Consider the following 25,687-nt stretch of genomic DNA (forward strand, 5'->3'; position numbering starts at 1 on the left):
ATGCCTTTTCAAAATACTTGCATCCATTATTCATTCAACAAATAGTTAGCATTGACTGTGCAAATATTAAATCTCTACTGTGTGCAAGACACCATGGTAGGCTATAAAATTTGGAGATACAATGATGGGGTCCTTGTCCTCCATGATGTTGTAATCTAACAGAAGGGATATGACACAAAACAAATATTACTATAATGCAACGAATTTATTTGACAAGTGCCATTTAAGTCGTGCTGATGACAAATGCTTAGGTAAGTGAAGGGGGTTGTATTAGATTTCTTCTAAGACAATTTCTAGCTCTAGAGTGATGAGTCTGTGAGTTCTGAGGAGAAAATGAAAACTTTTGGCAGAGATTATGAGAGATTTCATGAAGTTTATAGCATTTGAGCCCTCAGTTTGCCAAGCAGACTTAGGGCAAAATTTCTTCCCATTTGGCAGAAGAGGACATTGAGGCTTGGATGGATTGAGCAATTTGTCAGTAATCATTCAGCTAGTTCAGGGGTGGGGAGCCTGCGGCCTCAAGGCTGAATGTGATCCTCAAGGGCCTCAAGAATTCAGTTTGGATTCAGTCAAATGGCTGTACTTGAGGACCTAGAGGGCCACATGTGGCCCCAGGGCCATAGCTTCCCCACCCCTGATTGCTAGTTCTTAAGAGAAGATGAAAATACAACTTCTAGCCCAGTTCGATAAATACCTCACTTCAGAATGTAGTTTCAGACAAACAAAAACTTAACCCTTGGTTGTATTTATAAAGAGGGCTGTTTTCTGAATTGGTTAACTGATCAGTTGATCTCCTGACCTCTTCTTATAATTTTAAAATCTCCATGGTATTTATAGGAATAGAAATAGAAGAAATCTTGAGACAGTATTTAGGATAAACCCTCTTATTTTAAAGATGCAGAAACTATACCCCAGCAAGGTTAAGTGATTCGTCTAAGCTCATACAGGTCATAACTGTTAGCTCTTGGGCAAGACTCTGACTTACAAAAACTCTTCTCTGCTCACAGATTTTCTTAAAGTAAAATTGTGACATTTTAAATTAGGAATGAATAAAAGAACTTAAGCTTCAAACATGAAAGAAGGCCTTTCTGGGCATTCTTCTCTCAGCTCTATTTTCACTTCATGTCACATTTTCTGTTTTTGCCTTGTTTTGTGCACCCTTTTAGGAGTTTTGTGGCCTGGGCAATTTTAAGTTGGGATATATGCTGTGATAAATAACAATTTCAAGTGATACAAATGTGAAGATAGTACAGTAGTTTCCTGTTAAAACTCTGTGTGGGCAGCTAGGTGGCACAGTGTATAGAGCTCTGGACTTGGAATCAAGAAGTCAGAGCTCAGATCCAGCCTTAGATAATTACTAGCCGTGTGACCTTTGGCAAATCACTTAACCTTTTGCCTCTGTTTTCTCATCTGTAAAATGGGGATAATAATAGTCTCTACCTCTCAAGGTTGTTGTGAGGATCAAATGAGATAATATTGGTAAAGCACTTATAGCACAGTGTCTGGCACATAGTAAGCATTATATAAACATTTGCTCTAATTATTACTATTATCATTATTAAAGCCAAGAGGTGAGAAATTCCAGGGAAGAGAGAGGTTTGAATTGGTAATAATTCAGGAAACAAAGATAAAGAATTGTCATCCAGTAGCCCTATCTCTTTGATCTCTCATTATCTTGACTGTGCAAATGAGCTTCATCTAGCATCATCTGCCAATCTTGTACTTAATTTCTGCTCTTTAAAAAAAAAAATGAAAAAAACCTACATCAGGTGGATCAGAGAGCCTCAAGTTGTTTCTTTCCCCTGCTTGTTCTATTTCACCTTCATCATCAATTTACCTCAATTCTGATCTGTGAGTGACATCTGTCTATTGGGAAATCCTATTAGATTACAGAACTATTCAGGAAATTAGGAAGATTCTGAAAACTGGTGAGGCTAGTTACAGGATGACCAGGTGCAGGCACAAAATCTTGCTTTGGTGGTTGAGGACATTCTGGTCTGGTACATTCTGGCATATCAGCATCAAGTTAGGCCCATCTTTTGTGCTTGGATGTTTCATTGGAAGCCTTATTTGGGTCTCTTTATAAGGACTGGGGCTGGAATAGGCCCTCCTTTCCTCTCCTCTTTTCTAATTGGCATCCAGCTGCTTGGGGGAAAAGCATATATTTTTAATTTGAGAAATATTTGACAAGACTTCTGACCCCTGCTGGAATCTTGACTCTGCCATTGCACAGCATATTTTTCTATGTGGTCTTTCAATCCAGCTTCTATTTTCACCCCTTACTTGACATTACCTCCAGTTGAGCCACAGGCAAGAACTTGTCTAGATGTCATTAAAGACTTCAACAAGTTTCAGTTTCACCTTATTAACACCCAGGACAGTTGAACAGCATAAAAATGGCTTCCTTTCCGTGAGGTTTGGGAGAATTGGTGGTTAGAAATGTAATTTCTAAAGTTCATTACATCAAAATTGTTGTATAAATCACACATGAGGGCTTTTTCTAATAGCTGTTGGGATAATTTTCAGAGTTTTAAATTATTCTCTTAATAGAGACAGCATACTTAGAAAGAACTGGCTCTCCAGGTAGTGACTTCAAGCCCTCGATGTTTCTCCCTCTTAGGTTCTCCTGTGGACTTTGTAAATGTTTAGGGACCTTATTAAAGCTTTGCAGATAGTTTTAGTGAGTGTTGTGACTGGGAAATTAATTGAGAAGGAACACAAGCTTAAACTTCAGTCTGAGGTACTTTGTTCTTTTCTGAAGCCTTGGCTGAGCCTTAAGGGATCTCCTCAGTGATAAATTTAGAGGTTTTTGAAGCCTGTTCTCTGAGGTCAGCAATGATTTTACCTATGGGCCATTTACTCAAATAGATGTGAAGTTCCAAGTGAAGAATCATTTAGTGAGACTCTGCATTTTCTTTACTGTATGATGCTCCAAAAGCATGATTAGCTGCATATTATTCCTTGGACAAGTTGAGCTAGACCATGACATCAATTATTAGGCTCTTTCTAATCTCTGGATGCTAAACATTCTTCTTTCTCCAGCCCTTGTTATTCCTACCCAGTTTCTAAGATCCACACATTCTTTTGAAGCTTAAAGACTTATTTTCAGACTTGATTTGGGAGCCAGTTCCCCCAAACACATGGGGGTAGTACAGCATTGAGGAGGGAGTGTTGACCTTTTATTATGATGAGAATTCTAGGAATAATTCTAAATCACCCAGGAAGTACCAAAGTGATTTCCCAGGGTATGGTATAGCATGAAGGTGGGAGGGTGGGCCAGTAGTTTGATTTTCGAGGTTAGAAATTAGGAATCTGGTAAAATTTTAATGGTCCTTAATTTAACATCTTCCTGTAAGTCATTGTTTGAACTTTCCTTTATTAAAGTTTTTCCTTGGAGGTTAGGCAGTGAGTAATTAATGGTGGCAGAAGAGGAAGAGGACACTTTGTCCCTGCCTTCATGGAGTAGTCTAGCTATCAATTTATTAAGCACTTACCCTAGGCACCATGGTAAGTTCTGGGCATACAAAGAAAGGCAAGACCAATCTCTGCCATCAGGGAATTTATATTTTGTTGGGGATAGGAGGGATGTGACCCAAAGCTACTCTCATGTAACACTCTATCTGAGAAGTGCAGTATAGAGTACTAGGGAAGGTTCAGGAGGGACTTTGGTAGGGATGGCAGGAATCAGGAAAGTGTTTGTGGACAAAGGCTCGAATGAAATGATAATTGTAAAGTGCTTAAAACAGTGCCTGGCATATAAAAAGCATTATATAAATGTTAGCTGCTATCATCATCATCATCATCGTTAAAGGATGGGCAGGAATTCAACAGGGAGAGGTCATTCTAGGTATAAGGGCCAAGTGTGTTTGAAGGACAGACTACTGAAACTTATCCATCAATAAAAACAGATCGTTCAAAACAGTATTGTCAAGAGTAATTAGAGGAATTTTAACTCACCTAGAGATTTTTTTTTGCCAGAATGAAAAGATTTAGCAAGTATCAACTATTTTAAAGAGAGAAGAATACCATGACAAAGAGAGGGGGAGGACCTACCATCTTCACAATCGAGTTAACAATCACTGCTCACGTGCTTATTTCCTTTTACCCTCTTCCCTACCATAATAACACTGTCTCTTTGGACCAGTTGCTTCCCCATAACTCTACCCTCCTCTCTTATTCCCACATTGAGCCTTCCTAGCTTGTTCTGTCCTGATTGTGTATTGTTTGAACTTGGGCTCAAAACTGAGTTTTGTTGTATGTGCTTTTGTGGTTTCTGAAAGTGAGAAAGGACAGAATGTCTAAGGATGTAGGTCAGTGATGCTCTAAATGTAAGTTTGCATGATGCAATATAAAAAAGAATGTTGGATTTGGAGTCTGAGATCCTGAGTTCAAATTCTGGCATTCATATTTTCCACCTCTGTGATCTTGGATAAGTCACTCAACCTCCTCCTCATGTGTAAAAGGAGGATTTGGACTCGATGACCTTAAAAGGGACTTCTAGTTCTAAAATCCTTTCTCCAAAGTTTACTTTAAATATTTTATTGTCTATTTATTAAATTGTCTATTTATCTAAGAGTACTTACATATTGTCAGTTTGGTGGATCCCTGCTAGCCTGTGTTCCTTTCTCTCCAAAGGCTTATCTTTTCTCTTTCCAAAGACTCAGTAGCACACATCAGTGCACCTTTATGAAATAGGCACACCTTTGAAGTGTTTTGCATAAATATAACAGGGGTTACTTGCAGTTTTAATGCAATCATATAGTGAATTTTTTTATAAAAATGCTTTTACATAATGAGTAATTACATCCTAATTTCTATCTTTATTTACTTAGAGGAATCTGTGATCTTCTCAGCGTGGGTAACTTCTCCTCCAGTGCATTCTTATCCTATGCAAGTGCCACCCATGTCTTTCCCTGAATCCTTTATAAAGGATTTTTCCTCCCACAACATGCCAGGGACTTTTCTTTTTTGCTTTTTGGAGGGAAATTGGGGTTAAGTGACTTGCCCAAAGTCACACATCTAGTTTTTATGTTAAATGTCTGAGGCCAGATTTGAACTCAGGTCCTCCTGACAACACGGCTGGTGCTCTATTCACTGTGCCATCTAGCCGCCCCTGAGACCTTTTTTTTCCCCTCTTCAGATAGCTTAGAGATACCTGTGTAGCTTTTGGGTTGTCCAGCTATTGGCTCTTAGTCTTGCTGTTTAAATGACTTGGTCTTATATCCGTAGAATATGTCTTTCTTTTTTCTTTTATTTCCTTAATAGTATTTTATTCTTTTTTTATCCCCAGAATGTCTTTCTTCTGGCATCTTGTCCCTGACAATATACTTACTTCACTGTGCAGCTTTCCATTGCTTTTTGGGTCACCTGCAATTTTTATTCTTCCCAGATTGTGTTTTTCCATAACTGGCAGCCATATAGCACCAGCAGACTATTGTTGTCATGAGAGAGATGGACTTTTGTAGAAATGAGCAGTTTAGGATCACTGAAAACACTGCTGAGTTTCCCAAATGCCATCTATGATATTCTTGTCTTCCTGCTCATTTCTAGGCCTAGCTTGTTGTCTTCCTGTCTTAAGATATTCATACTGATGGATTAGCTTAGTATAATACTGTCCATTCACCAAGCATGGCATGGTCTGGGTGGTAGACATTTTTATTCTTTAGCTTGAATTTTCTTTTTTTATTTTTCTTTTTGCTTTTTGGAAGGCAATTGGGGGTAAGTAACTTGCTCAAGGTCACATGGCTAGGTTTTGTGTGTGTGTGTGTGTGTGTGTGTGTGTGTGTGTGTGTTAAGTGTCTGAGGCCGGATCTGAACTCAGGTCCTCCTGACTCTGGGGCTGGCACTCTACTCACTGCACCACCTAGCTGCCCCCTTAGCTTGAATTTTCATATGTGTTTTGCATAAAAGTGAGTGCACAGAAGCACCCATATGTAAAAGCATGACTGGAGAAAGTTTCCAACAAATGAAAAGTGCATCATTAATCTTATTCCAGTATGGCAGCATGGATTTACCAGCTATGTGTTCTGTTTTTTGAGTAATTGTTTTAGAGAGAATACTATGTAGCCTTTCTCCATTAGTGATCCACAGCAACCCTCTTCTTTCCCCTAGGTGAAAGTTTATTATGGTAACTCACTGTCATCATGAATCATCCTCATATTGATTTCATGGATTTACTTAAAGCACATATTATTGGAGAGGGGAAGGTAGGGAAATTGGGGTTGTGACTTGTCCAAGGTCACACAGCTAGTGTTTTGTGTTGTGTCTGAGGCTGGCCGTATTTGAACTCAGGTCCTCCTGACTCCAGGGCCAGTGCTCTATTCACTGTGCCACCTAGCAGCCCCTACATGTTTGTTTTTTGGTAGTGATTTGCATAAGAAAAATACAGTTTTATGCTCATGTAGTTGGAGTATGTGATAAAGGATCTAGTATGCCTCACTTATGTTTTGTTTAAAAACAGATTCCTAAACTTCCTGTTTATGGGATTTTGTTATTGCTGCCTTGGGAATATCCTCCTGACTTTCAGTTATGATTGGCCACTTTACTTATATGTTCAAAATTCTAAGCGTAACACGGTGTGCCTCAGAGCAATGTGTGAGAAGGGTGCCAGGCCTTGTGAAATTAAAATGTGCTGCTTTTGTTTGAAAGGTACGTTATTTGTAGTGTTTGAGACTTGTCTGTATCTTCGACTGTTTTAAACTAAATGAACCATCATCTCTTTTCTTGAAAAGAAAATAGAAGGGGAAAATCCCATTAGGGAAGCGATTGTGAGCAATCCTTTGGTGACTCATCAATACAGGAGGAAATTGAGCATTAGAACTGAATTTCCGTTAATTTTGTAAATGGGTAGCTAGGTGGCTCAGTGGATAGAGTGTGGAGCCTTCCTGAGTTCAAATGTGACCTCAGACACCTACTAGCTGTGTGTGTCCCTGGGAAAGTCACTTAACCCTGTTTGCCTCCTTTTCCTCATCTATAAAATGAACTGGAGAAGAAAATGGCAAACGACTCTATTATCCTTGTCAAGAAAACCTCAAGTGGGATCACGAAGAGTAGGACCAAGAGACTGAACAGTAACAAATTTTGTAAATATGAGCACTTGTTTTATTAAAACGCCTGCTGAATGCTACATACCAAGCTTTCTCTTTGCTTTAGTCTATAGTCTTGGTAAGTTGCTGTGGCCAATAGATTTATCATCACCCAATGGGCAACTTTCTGGTGATGAAGCTCTTTGAACTTAGCCACTCAAGTCTAATTTAAGATCATAGGGCCCATCACTGGGTCTGTACTCAAAGTCTTACTAATATGGTAGGACTTAATGAGAGTTTTTGCTCTATTAGCATAGTGTCAAAGACCCAAATTCCATTTTATACCATGTAGAGGCTTCAGTATAGGACTTTAATCAGGGAATGTTCTTTGTACTTTTAAGAAAAAATGCTGTGGGTGTGTGTCTTTGTGTATTTCCTCAGTAAAGATAGTCCCCTGCCTTAATTCTCATTTCAGCTTATATTCTTAGAATATCACAGAACAGGAAAGAAACTTGAACTCATGTAATCTAACCCTTTTGTTTTATGAAGGAAAAACCTGATGCCTGTATAGGTAATGTGATTTATCCAAGGTCATGTGGCAGACTGGAGCAGAGCCAGGAGAAGAGCCTTGGTCCAGTGCATATTCTGTTATTCCATAATATATCACCATTTCTTTTGACAGTTTTTCAAGTTGGGCAGAATGATAACTTAGGAGTAGAGCAGAGATCTTTGGTTTCACACTTACCACCATATTCTCAATGGTCTGTCAGTGTGCTATAAAAAACATTTTAGAGGTTCAAATCTCCAAATTTTCTTCTCATTTTCTCTGACTCTGTAGGGATAACATGTCTTCCTCAATCTTGTTTGGTTCAAAGGTTGGCACAGGCCTCCAGTGATTCAGTACCTTTAATTAGCATGGTTGGGAGATGGCATGTTGGTGGTAGCCCTTGGGAAGTATAGCAGGTAGGGTGTTAGAAGCAGAAAGATTGCCCTGGAATGGTGTGGTTTATACGAAACCAGGATCCTGAGAAAGAGCTCAGTTGCCAGTTCAAGAGAAAGGAGTACAGTGGGAATTGATCTTCTGCGTCAGAGAGCTATAATAAGCCCATTCCCTTTGCAGGCTAAGGTGAAGGCCAAGGCAACCTATTTCTTTTCTTTCTCTGTTCTATAAGTATATGTTTTTTTTCCTTCTAGGTCTGGAAAGAGAATAAAGAAAACCCGGAAATATGACATCATTACGACTCCAGCAGAGAGAGTAGAAATGACTCCTTTAAATGAAGAAGATGATGATGAGGAAGACTCAACAGTTTTTGATGTCAAATACAGGTATATTTACAGGTACAATAACAGTAGCTTTGGTAAAGGCTTCCTCCTTGGCTTCTGGTGTTTGGGTGAATATGGTGAACTGTATTTTATGCTCCTACATGTCAGACTCATGAAAGTAACATCTAGGAAAACCTATTCTTTGCATATACTTGTTCTTTCTATAAGTTCCTGCTTGAGGAATCCCATTTATTAAAGTGTACATCTCTGATCTCCTCTTAGAGGAATACTAACAGGATGGAGAGTATATATAACCTCATGTTTTGTCCTTTAACTAACATTCATTCCCCACCCCCTTCCACTCTGCTGTTTCCCAGACCAAGAAATGGATAAACTGAGAAATTTAATCTAGATGAGGAAATTGTAGGCACTGGGTCTAAAATAATCAACGCCGACTCTTGTTTCTCATGCATTTTCCCTAGTATAAGATAATTATATAAATTTGTGCCAGTCAAACAGGATGCACACAAACTGGAATTTCTAGCCTAGCTTTAGTGGGTTCAGAAGTCAGAAGGTAGATTAATGCATAGAAAAGAGTTTATTGTCTTGTCAAGCTTGAAACACAGGGATGTTTCTTCAGTAAATCAGAACAAAATCAGAATGACTTTTTTTCCTTTTTTTATGACTTTTTTTTTCTAGAACATTTGTACCTTTTAAACCCTTACCCTCCCAGAGTATTTCAGAACAGATAGGTTCTTTGAGTTGGGTAGTGTCTGAAGAAGCCATCTCAGTCTAGTCTAAAGTCCTCCTTTTACAGATGAGGAAAGTGAGCCTCAGAAAGTTTAAGTGACCAAAGTCACACAGTTATTCCATGATGAAAGCTGGGACAGGACCCAAGGTCTCCTGATTCCCAGGCCAAATAAAACATTTGTGAAGTATCTAACATGAATAAAGAAAGCAGAATTAGGCTGTAGGGACATAAAGACTTCCTTCCAGGAGCTTGTATCCTTTGTAAATGTGACGTATTTACAAGTGCTAGAAAATTTGAGGAAGGAGAGATCAACCCAGGATCAACCCCTGGGAAAATCAGAACGTTCTTCAAATAGGAGGTGAAATTTAGGTTATATCTTGAAGGAAGTTAAGAGATAAAAGAGCACCAGCCCTGGAGTCAGGAGGACCTTTGTTCACATCTGGTCTCAGACACTTAACACTCACTAGCTATGTGACCTTGGGCAAGTCACTTAACCTCAATTGCCCTGCCCTCCCCCCTCCAAAAAAAAATTGAAGAGAAGAGTGCAGACCAGGCATAGAGGGTGGTCTGTGCAAAGATTTGGAGGCAGGAGATGAAACATGGAATTCAGGGAATAGCAAATAGTTCACTTTGACTATAGCATAAAATGTGTGAAGGGGAGTAATGTAACATGTCTAGAATGATAGGCTGAAACTGTATAGAACTTTAAATGCCGAGCCAAGAAGCCTATTTTATCTTTAAGGCAATAGGAGGCTGACATTGAAACTTATCTGAGCAAATATCAGGCCTCCAAGATTTCTCGTCTACTTTGTGTGATTCTTGTCCATATTTTCTCATGAATCTCCAAAAGAAGATCTACTGGATGAGATGAAGGTTTTCCTTTTATTACTTTAATATCCTGGGGATTCTAATATACCACTCAAGATGGCCATTTCTCATCCTTGTTTGTGACTGTCCCTGCTCCCTTTTCTGGTCATACCTGTTTTCTGTAATGCATTTACTGTCTACTGCTACAGTCCTGTTCTAGCCATGAAGTATCTTTCTGTTGCCTTTTGGGTTTATATATAATTTAAAAAAAAATTCTTCTTAGGGGCAGCCAGGTAGCACAGCAAGTAAGAGCACTGGCTCCAGTGTCGGGATAACCTGGGGATCGAATCCGGGCTCAGACACTTAGCACCCATCCAGAAATAACTGGCTGTGTAACCTTGAGCAAGTTACTTAAACCCGATTGCTTTAAAAAAAAATTCTGAGAATATGTTGCATTATTCACAGCCATATGGTATCACTAAGAGGTGTTGGAGAAATATCTGTGTGGTTGATAAGCTAATTTGACCCTATGTATCTTCCTACTATGCCAGGGCAACATACATTTTTCATCCTCTTTTATTTTTGTGTGGATGATTAGATTAATTTTGGAGGGGAACTTCCCTATCAGCCTTGTTTTAATGGATAGAAACTGTCATGTAGTGAATAACTGAATAGTGTGGAGTTTACTTTTTTATTCAAAGACAGGCATGTTTTAAGTTAGAGCAAAGTCAGAGCAACCTTGTGACAAAATAAGAAAAAAATAACTTTTTTAATTTCCTATTTAGTCATAATTCATCCATGGTCCTTGGGCTTCCTCTCGGAAAAAGCAACATTTAATATTGCAGATGTGACTGAATCATGACCTTGCGTCTTAATGGTTTCAGCACAAGATATTCCACCTGCCCTTTTGCACAGTGGGAGAAGGGAAGTCATGTTTTCTGCACCAGGACAATAATCTGAGGATTATTGCACACACAGTTCTTATGATAACACCATGTGACTGATATCCTGCTGTGAGGGTAAAGGCAGGTTTAATTTTCCCGAGGTTTTCCACCAGCTTGGAAATTTGATTAAGAAAGGAGAAGTCAGGCAAGATTGCCTCTGGTTACATATACCCCCCTCCCACCCCTCTCCTCTACTCCTCCCCAGCCAGGACATTCTAATCCACAAGATAAAAATCTTTAATTTTTAGGGTCAAATCTGAAGCTATTTCTCCAGAACACATGTTTCCAACTCTCATTAGCAAAAAAGCAGGCTGATTGAAAGGTGGATAAACCAGCCTGTGTCACTCTGAAGGAATTAAAATTGCTGCATTTCATAAAACGTTAAGATCTGAGTTTTGAGGGTTTGGTTGGATGGACTATATATGGTTACAGGTACACTGATTTATTTCCTGAATACAAGTTAATATTGGTAATATGCTGCAGCTCACTTATACTCACCATGCAAGCAGGGCCTATGGTTCTATAAAACCCTTCAGGCCATTCCTTGCATCTCATGCGCTCTAAATTGCTGCCACGCTGGCCTGCTTCATGTTTCCTGTGTACAACATTCCACATCTCTCTTCCCAGGGCTTTGTACAGGCTGTCCCTTTGCCTGGAATGCTCTTCCTTCTCACCTCTGCCACTTACCACCCAAGGCTCTCTTCCTCTAAAAGGCTTAGCTCAAATGCCACCTCCCATAAGGAAGGAAGGTAGGAAGAAAGCATTTATTAAAAACCTACTTTGTGCCTGACCCTTTGCTAAAGCACTTGAAAAATATTTAATCTCATTTCATCCATATAATAACCATATAGGGTAGGTGCTATTATTATTCCCATTTTACAGCTGAGGAAACTGAGGCAAGCAGAGGTTAAGTGATTTGTCCAGAGTCACACAACTTGGGTCTTACTGACTCCAGTCCCAGTGCTCTATCTGTTTTGTAGCAAGAGGCCTTTGCCGCAGCTGTTGGTACACTCACTGTTCTCTAATGACTTGGTATGTATTTTAAAATTTACTTACCTGTTTTTATGTTATTTCTCCCCAGTAGTATGTAAATTCCTTGGAGGCAGGGACTGTCGATTTTTTTTGTATCCGCAAGCCTATCTAGCATCGTGCCAGGTCCATAGTATTTAATAAATGCTTGTTGAACTGAATCTCCGTATCTTGGCTCTGGTGCTCATTTATCTGACAGGGAACATTTGCCATTTTGACAACTGTAGCACAAACTGATGCTGATAGGAGAACAAGTCATCTCTGCTACTTCTGCCACAGCCTCTGGAGAGGGAGCCCTCCCCTCCTTCCTGGCAAAGAAACTTCTGCCTGTTTAAAAATAAAGTGACCCTTGTGGAGTAATGGGAGGAATGCAGAGGGAGGGGGATGGGCATGGGGTTGGGCACAGCTCTAGAAATACCTACCTTCTCATCTTCTTTGTGGATTTCTATCTGTGTGAATATGATTAGAAGCTGTTGAGTTTTCTACTGGCGTGCTGGAGAGTGTGCCTACCCTCTTGTAGGTCTAAGAAATGGCTTTCTTGTATAGTTTTCATTCTGGAGTTCCCTGAAGTACAGACTTGGACTGATCTGTAGTCCAATATGCCAGAAATGGGATAAAAAAGACATAACTTGCTAATCTTGCACCAAGGGGCTGAAGATCAGAGTCTGTTTGGGTGTTTTTATGCTGCTGCTGCACAAATGAAAGTGGGTTGATAGGATGACTGGTCAGCATCTTCTCTTCTGAGGTCTCATTAATGGCCTTGCTAGGAAGGCTTCATTTCCACCCCATGCCCATCCTGTTAGCAACCTAGACCATAATAATCTTTTGGGGGCTGAATTGCTGACATGAGTAGAAGGTAGACCATCATCACTGAGACTAGGGAGGATGGAGATAAATGTTGAAATTGTTTTTAAGTCATTAATTAATGAAGGTTTGAAATAATGACCTCTAGAATCCTAGAAGAGACCTCAAGCAAAATGATATTTTTTGGCCAACTTGAACAGTTGTAATTTCCACCTTAGCTTGGAAGAGGATTTATTAGTCCATCTCAACCTAGACTTCAGCTTAAAATGTTGAAGACTGCCATTCATACTTATTAAATACAGTTTTATAACATTTCATGGATGCTTTTTGCTTTTATGCCACTTTAACTTCTTAATATGCCCCTTCTACTCCCCTGCCTATCAAACCTTCCCTTGTAACAAAGATTTAAAAAAAAAGTCCAAACAAAAAATTTAGCAAAACCAACCAAGGCATCAGTCATCTCTGACATATATGCAGCATTGCATACCTATGATGTCTCTATTTCTTTTTTTTTTGGGGGGTGGGAAGGCAGGACAGTTGGGGTTAAGTGACTTGCCTAAGGTCACACGGCTAGTAAGTATTAAGTGTTTCGGGCAGGATTTGAAATCAGGTCCTCCTGACGCCAGGGCCAGTGCTCTATTCACTGTACCACCTAGCTGCCCTCCCTATTTCTTTAATGAAAGGAAATATATTTTCTTATCTCTCCTTCAGGGCCATGCTTGGTCATTATAATAATGCAATGTTCAATTGTATTATTTCCCTTTATATTATTTTGTTTACTATATAAAGTGCTTTCCAGGTTCTTCATACTTCACTCTGCATCTATATGTCATCCCATGTTTCTCTGAATTATTCATATTAGTTTTTTTTCTTATGGCACGATAATATTCCTTTGCATTCATGAATCACAATTGGTTTCGTCCTTCCTCAATCAATCTCTACCTACTTTTTGGCCCCAGTTTTTGCCTCTACAGAAGGTGCTGCTAATCCTCGGTAGGAGTAGCACCCGTTCTGTGTAGGTTGGACCGGATAATCCTTGAAGGGAATGGGGAGGCTCTTTGCCTTCTTTTGCCTCCTTAGATATAAAAGGCCCAGCCTATCTGGGAAGTTAGTGTTGGAGGTTTTAATGGGATTCCTATTGACCCACAGGGATATCTTTCCAAGCTAGCATTGCTCATTGCCATGGTAACCACAGAGGTTGAGAGAAGTAGTATTTTATCTGCATTAGTATCCTTTTTAACTTTAGGAAATGTATCCTTTTTTAACTTCATTCTAGTAAAGTCACTTTTATTGCATTTTATGGGCCATGAATGTCTCATTGCATTGGAAAACTGTGAGTGAATTACTAGACTGGCCTGAATTAGTCCTGGCCTAGATGTTAACATAAACTCTTATAGGTCATAGTGTATCAACATTTAACTTTATTCATAAAGTAAGACTTATTCAAAATCAGTATGTCTGTTCTTGGAGTCCTTGGGTAAGCTTTGGTTTCTCTTCCTATCTTTCCCTAATCTGATACACAACTTTGAGCACTAACAGTCCTCAGATTTCAGAAACCTCTATTCTAGGCTCAGTACAAGTTCCTTTCCCTTTGGACTGCAGTTTCCTCATTTGTACAAGGCAGAAACTGGATTAAATTTATTCAGTTTGTTCAATAGCTAAAATTTTATATTGACATCTTATGTTTTTATATTACCTTCATTTCAAAATTTCTCTCTCCCTACTCCCCTTTTCAGAGAACCATCCTTTGTAATGAAGAAGGAAAACAGTCAAGTAAAACTAACTCATACATTAGGGGCTACTAGGTGGCACAGTGAATAGAGCACCAGCCCTGGAGTCAGGAGGACCTGAGTTCAAATCCAGCTTCAGATACTTAACACAAAAACTAGCCATGTGACCTTGGGCAAGTCACTTAACCCCAATTGCCCTCCAAAAAAAAAAGGCAAAAAAACCCCCCCAAAAACCTAACACATCAACCAGGTCTGACAATATATGCCATGTTACACAAATATAGTGTCCTCCACCTCTGCTGAGGGGATTTTCTTGTTTTTTCTTTGAGGCCAAACTTAGCCATAATAATTACAGTGTTCTGTTGTGTTGTTTGCCTTTTTATTGTTATTGTCATTAAGCATATTATTTTCTTAGTTATGCTTATTTTGGTTTGCATTTGACTTGCCAGTAGCTCTCAGAATTTTTCTGTTGTTTCTTACAGCACAGCAATATTGTGTCCCATTCAGCTACCATTTTGTTTAGCCATTCCCCAGTCTACAGGCCTCAACTTTGTTTCAATTATTTGCTATTACACAATGTGCGGTGAATATTTTAGGGTGTATTGGACCTTTCTTTCCAACAAAACATTTAGTACTTCCCTAGTATGAGGCCCCCAGCTGTAGGAATACAAAGACAGAAATGGAAATCAGGCAGAACTTTCTGCCCTCAGGGAGCCTCTATTCAACAACATTCAACAGATAAGCAAATTATCCCAAGGGTGAGGATTCTATCCATGGGGAATTCGAAGGGCTTCATTTAGTAGGTGGCACCTGAAATAAACCAAGGATTCTAAAAGGCAGAGAAGAGAGTGAATTCCAAACTGCCCTATAACCTCTTCCAAGACTCAAGTCTGTTCCTTTCTTGCTTCGAAATTCTATCATTCTTAAAAGTTCTGTCTCGTAGAGTTTTATCAGAAGTAGTTGTGACTAAAAATGACTAAATTAATAACTCACATCTGCTTGAACCTCTAAATTTATTTACATGCATCATTAAACTGAGTTTGGCAGTATACTCACAACAGAGTTGCTTGGGAGGGAAAACAAGTGAAATGCTCATTGTTTCCCTCTCTTTGTATATTCAGCCTGCTTGTTGGACATGGCATAGAAGAGATTCTTTTCCTGTATGGGTTGGACTAGAGGGTCTTCAAGGTCTCATTGAACTCTCAGGCTCTGTGATTTTGAATCTATTACTAAAAGCTATGATGTTGAAGTAGGAGACAGGAGACCCAGATTCTAGTCACTGTTCTGTCACTAACTGAGTGATGTTAGACAAATTACTTTATTTCTCTGGCCCTTGGTTTGCTTGATTTTTTTGCATGTTGTCTTTTTTTGTATTTCTGGTGCTTAGCCTGACACATAAATAAATGCTTACTGATCTATAAAAAGTAGGGTTAAGTTAGATGATTTCTAAGGTTCCTTCAAGTTCTCAAACATTCTAAGTCTATGGGAAGATAGCTTTTCTGCTGAGGAGCTTGGGACTATTGAGGCATGACTGCTTTTTCCTCTTTGGGTTTTATTTTCCCACAGTTGGATTGGTCTCAGATTTCATATGCATGGGCTTAAGATCATCGATTGAAAGGTGGAAGGGGTCTTAGAAGTCATCTAGTCCAACTCCTTCATTTTACAGATGAAGAAACTGAGGCCCAGAGAGGATGACATGCCCAAAGTCACTTGAATTCAATTCTTGGGGCTCCTAAGTTGTGTTCTTTCTATTGAATTGCTGTCTGTTGTCACCACATTTCTTCAGTTTTCAACAGTGGTCTCCCTCTACCATCTGCTTTTATTCCTCCTGATCCCAAGCTGTTGAGCACTTCTGGAGGAGGTCAGGAAACCTTTGAGACTGGGTCCTCTGCTTATTTATGTTATTTAACCTCAACTGTGCCTTCACTTCTGCACACCACTCTTGGTCATTTCTACTTGACTCACTACCATATTCTTTATTTGGGCTGCTAAACCTTGTGTACCTAACTTCATTCCCATCCTATCCTTTCATTCTCTCAGCATTTGACAAGTTTACTTTAAAAAAAAATAATGAATTTACTTTTAGTTGACAACATTCCATTCCACAAGCTTTTGAGTTCCAAATTTTCTCCCCCTTCTTCTCCTTCTCCCTCCCCTCCATGGCGGCATGCAATCCACTACAGGTTCTAAAAATACCTTCACATTAAACACTGGATTTAACTTTACTTTTTACTTTATTGAGATGATAGCTCAGTTTCATGAACTCCCCTCATATCATATGCCTTTGCCCACTATAGTTTTCCTTGCTCTCTACAAACATGTCTAGATCTCCCTGTCCTTAAAAAACAAAAAACCTTCCCTTGACTGTCATACCCTCAAGCTCTGTTAGTAACATATCTCTCCTCATTTTCATTCCTCACTCTTAGAAAGAATAATCTGTATTTGCTGCCTCTATTTTCTTACCCTCTATTCACTTCCCAGAAGGTCTTTGCAGTCTGATTCTGATGTCATCGTTTTGCCGGAATGATTTTTAAAAGGTTGTCAGTGACCTCTCGCTTGCTAAATCTAATGGCCTTTTCTCAATCTTTTCTCAATTCTTATTTTTTTCTCCAACATTCTCTGCTTTTGCCCAACTTCTTCTCTTGAATACTTTCTCCTCCATTGACTTCTGTAATACTGCTCTCTCGTGGTTCTCCCACCTGTCTGACCATTCCTTCTTGGAGATTGCCTTTCCCACTAAATGTCGATCTCCCTCAGTTTCTGTTTCATTCTTCCTCTACATTTTTGCCTTGGCAGCCTTATAGACACTCATGGTTCAGTTATCACATGTTTATAGATCTATAAGTCTAAACCTAAAGGGTCTATAGCCATATACATCTATATGTAGATCTATCAGTTGTGAACTGTGCATGTGTCTTTCCCCTGAATTGTGCTTCCTTGGATGCCCTACTGGCACCTCCAGATCACTTTGTCTACAACTGTTCTCATTATCTCTTTCCTCCCAACCCTATCCTTCCCTTCCTTGCAACTTCACTTTTTTCAGCTGATGAGACTCAGTTCTTCCAATCACCTAAGCTTGAAATTTTCTTCATTTGGTTCCTCTCCCTTGAACTTCGTGCCAAGTCAAATTCAAACAGTTTTAGCTTTATAGTGTCTCTCATATACTTCCTCTTCTGTCTACTCACATAGCCCCAACCCTGCTCAGGGCCTTATCGCTTCTTTTCCATAGTATTATAATGACCTTGTATATAGTGACCTTGTCTTTTTCAAATCTCTGCTTTCTCCAGTCCATCCTTGTTGTTGTAGTTCAGTTGTCTTCAGTCATGTCTGATTCTTTGGGTCCTCATTTGTGGTTTTCTTGGCAAGGATACTGGAGTGGTTTGTCATTTCCTTCTCCAGCTCGTTTTACAGATGAGGAAACTTAGGCAAATGGGGTTAAGTGACTTGCCCAGGGTCACACAACTAGTAAGTTATCTGAGGCCAGATTTGAACTCAGGAAGACAAGTCTTTCTTTATCTAATCTTTATATGCAGGTCTAACCAAGCTTCTTTGCACAAAAAATTTCACTGGCTCCCTGTTGCCTGTAGGATAAAATATAAACTTCTTAGTTTGGTGTTTAAGGCCCATTCACAGTCGAACTCCAACCTTCCTTCACATTCCTTCAGTTTCTGCTCTATATCTAGCTAGACTGGGTTACTAACTTTTCCCTGTACTTGATGAGAGAGAGACAGAGACAGAGAGATTCAGAGAGAGAGACACACAGAGAGAGAGAGACAGAGAGACTGAGAGAGACAGAGACAGATTCAGAGAGAGAAAGAGAGACACAGAGAGACAGAGACAGAGATTCAGAGAGAGAGACAGATAGACAGAGACAGAACGAGAACAAGAACATGAGTGCACAAGCTGTTGGAGAGGTTCAGAACAGCTTGAGCACCAAGAGTGAACACTATGGAATCTTCCACATGAAGCAATTTCAGATCTGGGAAGCAGTAAATTTGAACACCTCCTGGAGGATTTTCTAATGCATCAGTAGTTAAGCATTACATTTGTATAACTATTTCTTTTTTTTTTCTTAAGAAAAATTTTTACTGACATATTTTGTTTTCATATTACCTTTATCCCCAAATCTGCCTGTCCTCCTGCCCTCCCCATCAAGCCATTCTTTATTACAAAGATAAAAAGAGAGGAACTAGCAATTCGGCAAAGGCAACCATGGCATTAATTGAATCTGACAGTGCATGGAATATTCCATCCCGTGGTTGTAGTCCCCCTCCACCCCACCCAGCCTCTGCAAAGAAGGGAGGGAGGTGCATTGTTCTCTCCACTGTTGGGGCCGAACTTGAGGAAGATAATTACATTGCATTCAATTTCCACTAGATGCTTTTTCCATTTTCATTGTTAGAGCCATTTGCACAACTAATTTGGATTGTTACCAGTTCTTTTCAGATTCACTAGGTCCCATTCTGTTGCAGGTGTTCATATGAATATGTATGTTTATATATGGCTTAACATACTAGATTCATGCCAACTGTAAATCTCTTGACAGTATTTGGGAGAAGAATCCTATGCTTCTAATCAATCAATCAACAAGTATTTATTAAATGTTTTATGCCACTCATTGGGCTAGGTACTAAGGATATAGATACAAAAAAAATGAAGTAATTCTTGATTGCGAGAACCTTATATTTCAATGGAGAAAGTAGTAATTACATATAAAAAATTATATGGCATAAATATAAAATTAGCAAACACAAATATATGCATAGCAGTTAAATACAAGGTAGTTTGGGAAAGAGGAAACTCAAATTTAGGGCATCAGAAAAAGGCTTCATATAATTTGTGGACTTCAGTTGAAAAATAAGAAAGGGACTCTGAGGTGGAGGTCAGGAGGGAGTGTATTTCAAGAATGGGGAGACCACTGAAAAGGCATAGGAACAGGATACGGGGTGTCCTGAGCGAGTACAGAGTTTGGTTGTAGAGCAGAGTTCAGAAAGGGGAGTAAGTTTCAGGTTGGGACCAGGTAGTGTAGTCATTTCGAATCTAAACAGAAGAGTTCCTGTTTTATCCTAGGGCCATTAGGAAGTTACTGGAGTTAATTAAGTAGAGAAGTCACATGGTCAGATTTATATTGAAAGAATATTACTTCATGTGTAAGATGGATGGGAGTGGTAGGAGGCTTGAAGCAGGAGGACCGCCTAGGAGGCTGTTGCAGTAATGTAGGCCGGAGGTGATGTACCTGATGGTAGGTAAACTGTGTGAGGTGAGAAAAGGAGTAGACTGCAAGATGTGTGGTGAGGGTTAAAACGGCATGACTTGGCAACTGGTAGACTCTGGTGGGGTGAAGAATTGTGAGGAGTTGAGGGTAAAGCTGAGATTATGAATGTCAGATCCTTCAAGGATGTTGGTGCCTTCCACAGGAGAAGGGAAGTTTAGAAGAGAGGAAGGTTTAAGGGGAAAGATGATGAGTTCAGTTTAGATTTGTTGAGATTAAGACACCTAGTTTGAAATGCCAAATAATTGGTAGCACAGGATTTATGTTCAGAGGAGACACCCTAAAGATAGGTGAATAAAATCGGTGATGTTTAAAATTTTCGATATGACTGATGTTACTTGTACATGAACTTCTCTGCCTTTTGCTTTTGTATTGGGGTTGGGAGGGGGAAACATAGTTGCTGACTGAAGAATATCTTCCAGTGTTTTATCACAGAACTAAACTTGGCCAGATTGAGGGGAAGAGCTATTGGCAAGATCAATGGGGTTCTCATTTCCATTGTCCTTTTTTTGTTTCCTTCCACACTTTGTAATTGCCAGCATTATCATCTCTTGACAGTGATAACCTGGAAATGAACAAGTACCAAAGAATAAATACCAGAAAATAGAAGTGTTTAGTTTTACTTCCTTCTTTGAGCTCCCTGTGAATACATAAGTGGAATTAATGAAGATGTTACTGGAAAGTTCTAATTCTTCTTTCTTTGTTTCTCCTGCTAGGTAAAAACCACTTTTCTGGAGTTGGGGCACACCATGGAAAATCAGTCAACCATTGAGAGCCCTGCTGGACCCTGAAGTGTGAAAGGGAGGATGGAAGCCATCATCTCTGAAGCATTGATACCAAAACAAATATTCCCGCTGACTCCCGGACTTTATTTATAAACTGTTCAGCAGCAGGCGGGCCTGTGTTGAACTTCTGTGTCAAAATGTCAGAATTAAGCTCTTCATTTCCAAACCACTACCTTAGGTTAACCTGTGTCACTTTTGAATGTCTCTTTCAAATGCCACCAGGCTCCAGTTCTCTCTTCTCAATTGAAGAGGTTCTTTGGTAAGGGGGAAGGGTAGAAACTTTTTTATTTTTCTCCTTTTAAAGCAGATTTCTGCAAGATGAGAATTAAAAAAAAAAAATTCACCCAGACCCCAAACATTAAAAAGCCAGGAGAAAATTCAGCTCTACAATTTAGAATTAGATGCTTTTTCTTGTCTGGCTCTTGAGTCTCGAGATCTGAGGTTATACCAACCTCTTGGCTGCTTTAAATTCCAGCCACTTGCCTTAATCTTTTGGTGAGTGTGTTTAATGGAAAAGCAGATTTCAACAATGGAGGCTAGTGGCTCTATGCTAAACCAGCCTTGCTAGGATTGTGTGTTTGTATGCGACAAACTTATTGGTGAAGAAAATTGTGATTGCTTGCTACTGATTTCGACAATTGCACTAGCCCCTACTGAATCATGCCATTCCTCATGCTCCAGTGGAGCAAATTGGTGTCTGAAATGAAGTAGTTTTTGTTAGGCTTATTATTTTTTTTTGAAGAGTGTGAGTTCCACAGAATTAGGCTTGGCTGGTTTGAAAAGAATTGTGGATTTCAGGAAAAAAATTATATTTTTATGAGTTTTCCTCTTCTGCTGGGAAAATAAAACACCAGGCAGCTTTTGGTTTGTGTAAAAGTTTGTGCCATTTTTCTTCCCCTGATTTTGCCACAACTCTGTGTGTGTGTGTGTGTGTGTGTGTGTGTGTGTGTGTTAGTTGCCTAAATCTAACTGAGTGGCAGTTTGGACTGCCGAGAACAGTTTGATCGGTGACTATATCAGAAGTAAATTCGGAACTGGAGAGAGAACGTTTTTTTCATCAAACTGGAAATATCCCTGTCACTTTGGGCTGATAAATATTATTTTGCTGTAAAGTATACATCTATGTAGAAGTGAGAGATGGATTTTTGTTTCCTCTTATACTTCAGGAATGATCAGTTTAGGCAATAAGTATTTTCCTTTCAAAATTAGATTTGCATCATTCACAAGGATTGCTGAACTCATAATTTTAGAAGTGTGTGCATCTTTTGCTTGCCAGTCACCCAGAAGTGACTGAATTTGCCTTTGTTTGAACACTGCACTAAAGTCTATTAGTGGTATCTTTTGGGACCCAGGGAGTTCAATCTGACTTGAAATAATTTTTCCTCTCCTCTCTTCCTCTTCCTCTCCTCTTTTCTTTCTGTGCTCTACTTGGGCTTTCTGGACCTTCTGGACCCATTTCTCTTTATATACTTTACAGTCGATTAGAGGCAGTCTATACTATTAAAATATTTCTCTTACAGCTCCCTGGGAAGATCTCTTAGCAATTCCTGAGGCTTCCAGCATTGTGGGACTCTTGGGACATCCTTTTCTATACTCTCTGAGTGTGCTGTTATCACAAATAACTTGTGCAGAGAGGGTGCTTTGAATATAGCAGGCCATGAAGACTCCCTCTAAGAATACCTCTTTATACTGCCATAGCATTTTGAATCAAACCAGAAAAGGCTTTGTAGTTACTGAAACCAACATACAGTGCCTCCTGGACCTTTGCCCTTTGCATTGTCTCCATATGTTGACCTTTTTTCTTCCCCTCCCTGCCCCCCCCTTTTTTTGGCCATCTGCCAAAGAGGGTGGGAATAGGAACAGAGAAGGATGTGGTTACTACATATCTCTTGAAAATGTACTCTCAGCCAGAATGGTGACTAGAAATGACACCTTCCAATTTACCATCTGCTCCTTCTGTACCTTTTAACTGGAACTTTGTGGATACACTGCCTTTTAAAATATTCCCTTTCCTCCCTCCCCCCATTCCATTTGTAAGATGGGCCAAAAAACTGAATTTTCTCTCCTTTATAAATCGGTTGTCAGAATTATGTTCCTGGAATCATTGGTGATCTCTGAAGAAGGTCACCATGGATAACCCCTTAAATTCTTAGTGGAATTTTTGAACTATAGGTGTTTAGGTGAATCTTTGGCTGAAACAAATTATTTTTGATAGTAATTCTTTTTGAAACAGAACACGGTGCCTTTTTCTCTTAGGGAAATGATTGATCCCCTTTGAGGCTTATTTATTTCAAAGCTTCATCAGCATCAGGTTCATTGAATGGTTCCACAAACCTGATGAATCACACACATGTGCACACACACACACAATGCTTAAACAAAATGGTGATGGAAGAAAAGTTTGTTTTTTACTTTTATTTTCTCACGGACCTTGTGGACAAATTTTTAGAAACTTCTCATGATGGATGGTTTCTTGGAAAGACCTTTGAATTTCTCTAATAATTATGTACCAGTCATGTTGAGGTCCTCACCTTTGACCTGAATTAAACTTTCTGATATTGCCATTGCTCATCATTTCATACATGTGTATGTATGATGAGAATGAGCTGAAGGGAAGGAGTTTGTAGCTCTCCATTTTAACTAAAGATTTAATAATCAGAAGAGGTGTCTAATTCTTTTTCTAGGAACTCCTTTTTTTAATGGCATTCTGAGCAATACTAAGAATTTAAAAACAACACTTTTCTGAGTTGGGGTATTTGAAACCTAAATCTCTCAGACTTGGTGTTTAGTTCTGGATTTAAGAAACTCTGCTTAACCTATGCCCACTAGGCCAGGGGCATTTTCTTCTCTGAGAAGTTTGTCTCACACTGGTCTATATATACATTCATGGAGAAGCTCAAGAGGAGGAAAAAAAGCTTTTTCTGCAGTCAACCTTCTTTATTGATCGACTGAGCCACAGATAGAAAATGACTTTTTCTGATTCCCCTACTTGCTTTTCACTTGGATAATGAATTGTGAATTGGGAAAGTGTCCTTCAGCATACATCTTTCCAATAAAGAAGATAACATTTTTTTTTATTCCTCACTATATTATGTAAAGCCCAAGTGAAAGGCAGAAAAGATAATGACTCAACACTTATCACCTCTTCCTTCTAAGTGGAGAGCATATTGAAAAGGTGATGTTAGCGTTGATTATTCTATAACTTACTGTTAGGGAGGAGGGTTTGGAGGAGGAAGACATTGTAGGATGTTTATAAATGACAGGCTTCAATTTTTAACCCTAAAGGATTCTTGGAAAAAGCCTTGTTTTTATTTGTTAATTTTTCTTTGATAAAATACCAGTCTTCTAGACAAAACTTTTCACCAAAGGTCAAATTGGCTGGTTGGTAGAAGGGTGGCTCCTTATAGCATTAATAGTCAACATTTGCCTAAAAAAGGATACTGTGCTGCATTGTCACCTAAAGACTGTTATTGAGACTTGAATATTTCTACTGGATTAAGTTTGGGCAGGAGGGAAAAAATAGGGCTCTAGGCCCTGGGCTTTATACAGCAAAACCAAGAAACTCAAGAGATCTCAAAAGTGCTTTCCGAAAGGATTAAAAAAAAAAAGGTCCATGTGGTGTTTAGGTCAACAGTGATAATTGCTGACAAATTTTGGAGGAATCTTTCCTGGTGTAATTTAACTGCTTGAATCAGTTAAATCTGTGCTTTTGGAGAAAAACAAAACAAAACAAGAACTGGGGGCTTGGAGAAGATGTCAGAGTCATGGTACTCTGAGTTGTCTACTCGAACGAAGGCTCTCCCTTCATTGCCAGTGGCTACATCAGAGACTTGGGTCCACTTACTGCTTCATACTGTGCTGCGTGTTTCTACTTCATGTTGTGTTGATGAAAGAAAAATTCTTAGTTTTTATTGAGCAGAGAATATAGAGTTTATGAGCATTTGATGTAAACTCAGTAATATATATATGTATAGGATTTTTAAAAAATGGAAGCTCTAAGTTGCATTATCTTTTGGAAATGATTGAAAATGAATGGTCTTGCTCCTTTTGAATGATTTGTCATTAACCACTACATGGATGTAAAGTATTTTGTTTAAGTCTTTTGTATTGTAGAGTACCAATATGGATATACTTTTAAAAGTGTCTCAATATTTGCTGCTATTTTTTGCCTGCTTCCACAGTAGGTTTATGGAAAAGCCCCGCCCCAGTCTTTTTAATTTTTCTAGGAATAAAGAGCACATGCCATGATGTGGCTTTCCAGGGAGACCTAGGTCACTTTCTAACGCCATTACTTTAAACCTTACCAGTTAATTTAATGAGACTAGAGGGAAGATTGCTCTTTCTAAGGCTGCCTGCTGTAAGATGGGATTCTATCATCCTTATATAATACTGTTAATAGAGAAGAGTCCTATGAAGGCACATTCTTAAGAATCTTCTTATCCCTGAAGGAAAACTATAGGATAGTTTAGTTTTTTTGGGTTGGGGGCAAGTGGGGGGGATAGAGAACCCTCAGAACGGCTGTCACTTGAAGCCGAACTGCGGCATGCTTTGGTCTTAAGGTTTGAAAGACTAATCATTTTTGTTTTGTGTGTTTCCTGAAAGTTTTTTTTTAAAGACTGATAACTAATAGTAACTAAAAAACTAATAACATCCATGATTTTTTGACTAGATCATTCTTCAGAATTAGATTGGGGTTTTGGGGGGGTTATTTCTTTCCTTTTTGTCTTATAAATGTCAAAATTTGTTTTGTCACAACCTTTCCTCTGAGCCCATCGTTTCTTTTGTAATAATCCTGTTTTGTATGATACAAGATATTGAGAATATTGTTCATATAACTTGTTTTGACAAAAGTCTCTGTTTTGTGGTGTTTCTTTCCTCACCTTACACCAAATATTTCCAAAAGGATTTGGTAAAGCATCAGGGCACTTATCTCCCTTCACTAAAGCAGGAAACCCTATCTATGAGACAAGGCTTGGAAACCTCCTTGAATAAAAATGGAAGAAGAATGGAGATAAATAAGTATACCACAAAATAAGTAATGGAATGGAATAATAGCATTTTCATTCAAGAAGTAAGTGCACTTCGGGATATATCATGCTGCTTTAGGCATCTCATTACAAGTAACTACAGGAGACCTTCTGTAGTCTCAGATTTGTCATTCACCATTCATTGTGCCAGTCAGCCTACTCTTCTACCTAACTGATTAGTTTACTACTGAGCTTAGGAGATTGGCCCCTTTAAAACCGTGTGTGTGTGTGTGTGTGTGTGTGTGTGTGT

The 25,687-nt window shown here is 39.1% G+C and overlaps 1 protein-coding gene across 2 annotated transcripts in view; it reads left to right on the forward strand.

Annotated features, from left to right (window-relative positions):
* FAM174B (family with sequence similarity 174 member B) overlaps positions 1-25,260 on the forward strand; it is a 36,713-nt gene extending 11,453 nt beyond the window's left edge. Inside the window, exons 2-3 of one of the 2 annotated variants that reach the window (XM_069098523.1) lie at positions 8,220-8,363; positions 20,342-25,260. In XM_069098523.1, the coding sequence (XP_068954624.1) occupies positions 8,220-8,363; positions 20,342-20,345 (148 nt within the window). In that variant the 3' untranslated portion in view covers positions 20,346-25,260. The remainder of the gene's footprint in view (positions 1-8,219; positions 8,364-20,341) is intronic. The other variant, XM_069098522.1, reaches the window with a different exon arrangement.
* The last annotated feature ends 427 nt before the right edge of the window (positions 25,261-25,687 follow it).

The sequence above is a fragment of the Petaurus breviceps genome, unplaced genomic scaffold (genome assembly GCF_028583685.1).
Source record: "Petaurus breviceps papuanus isolate PSGF00001 unplaced genomic scaffold, PetGlider_PUasm1.0 37, whole genome shotgun sequence".
Classification (NCBI taxonomy): Eukaryota; Metazoa; Chordata; class Mammalia; order Diprotodontia; family Petauridae; genus Petaurus; species Petaurus breviceps.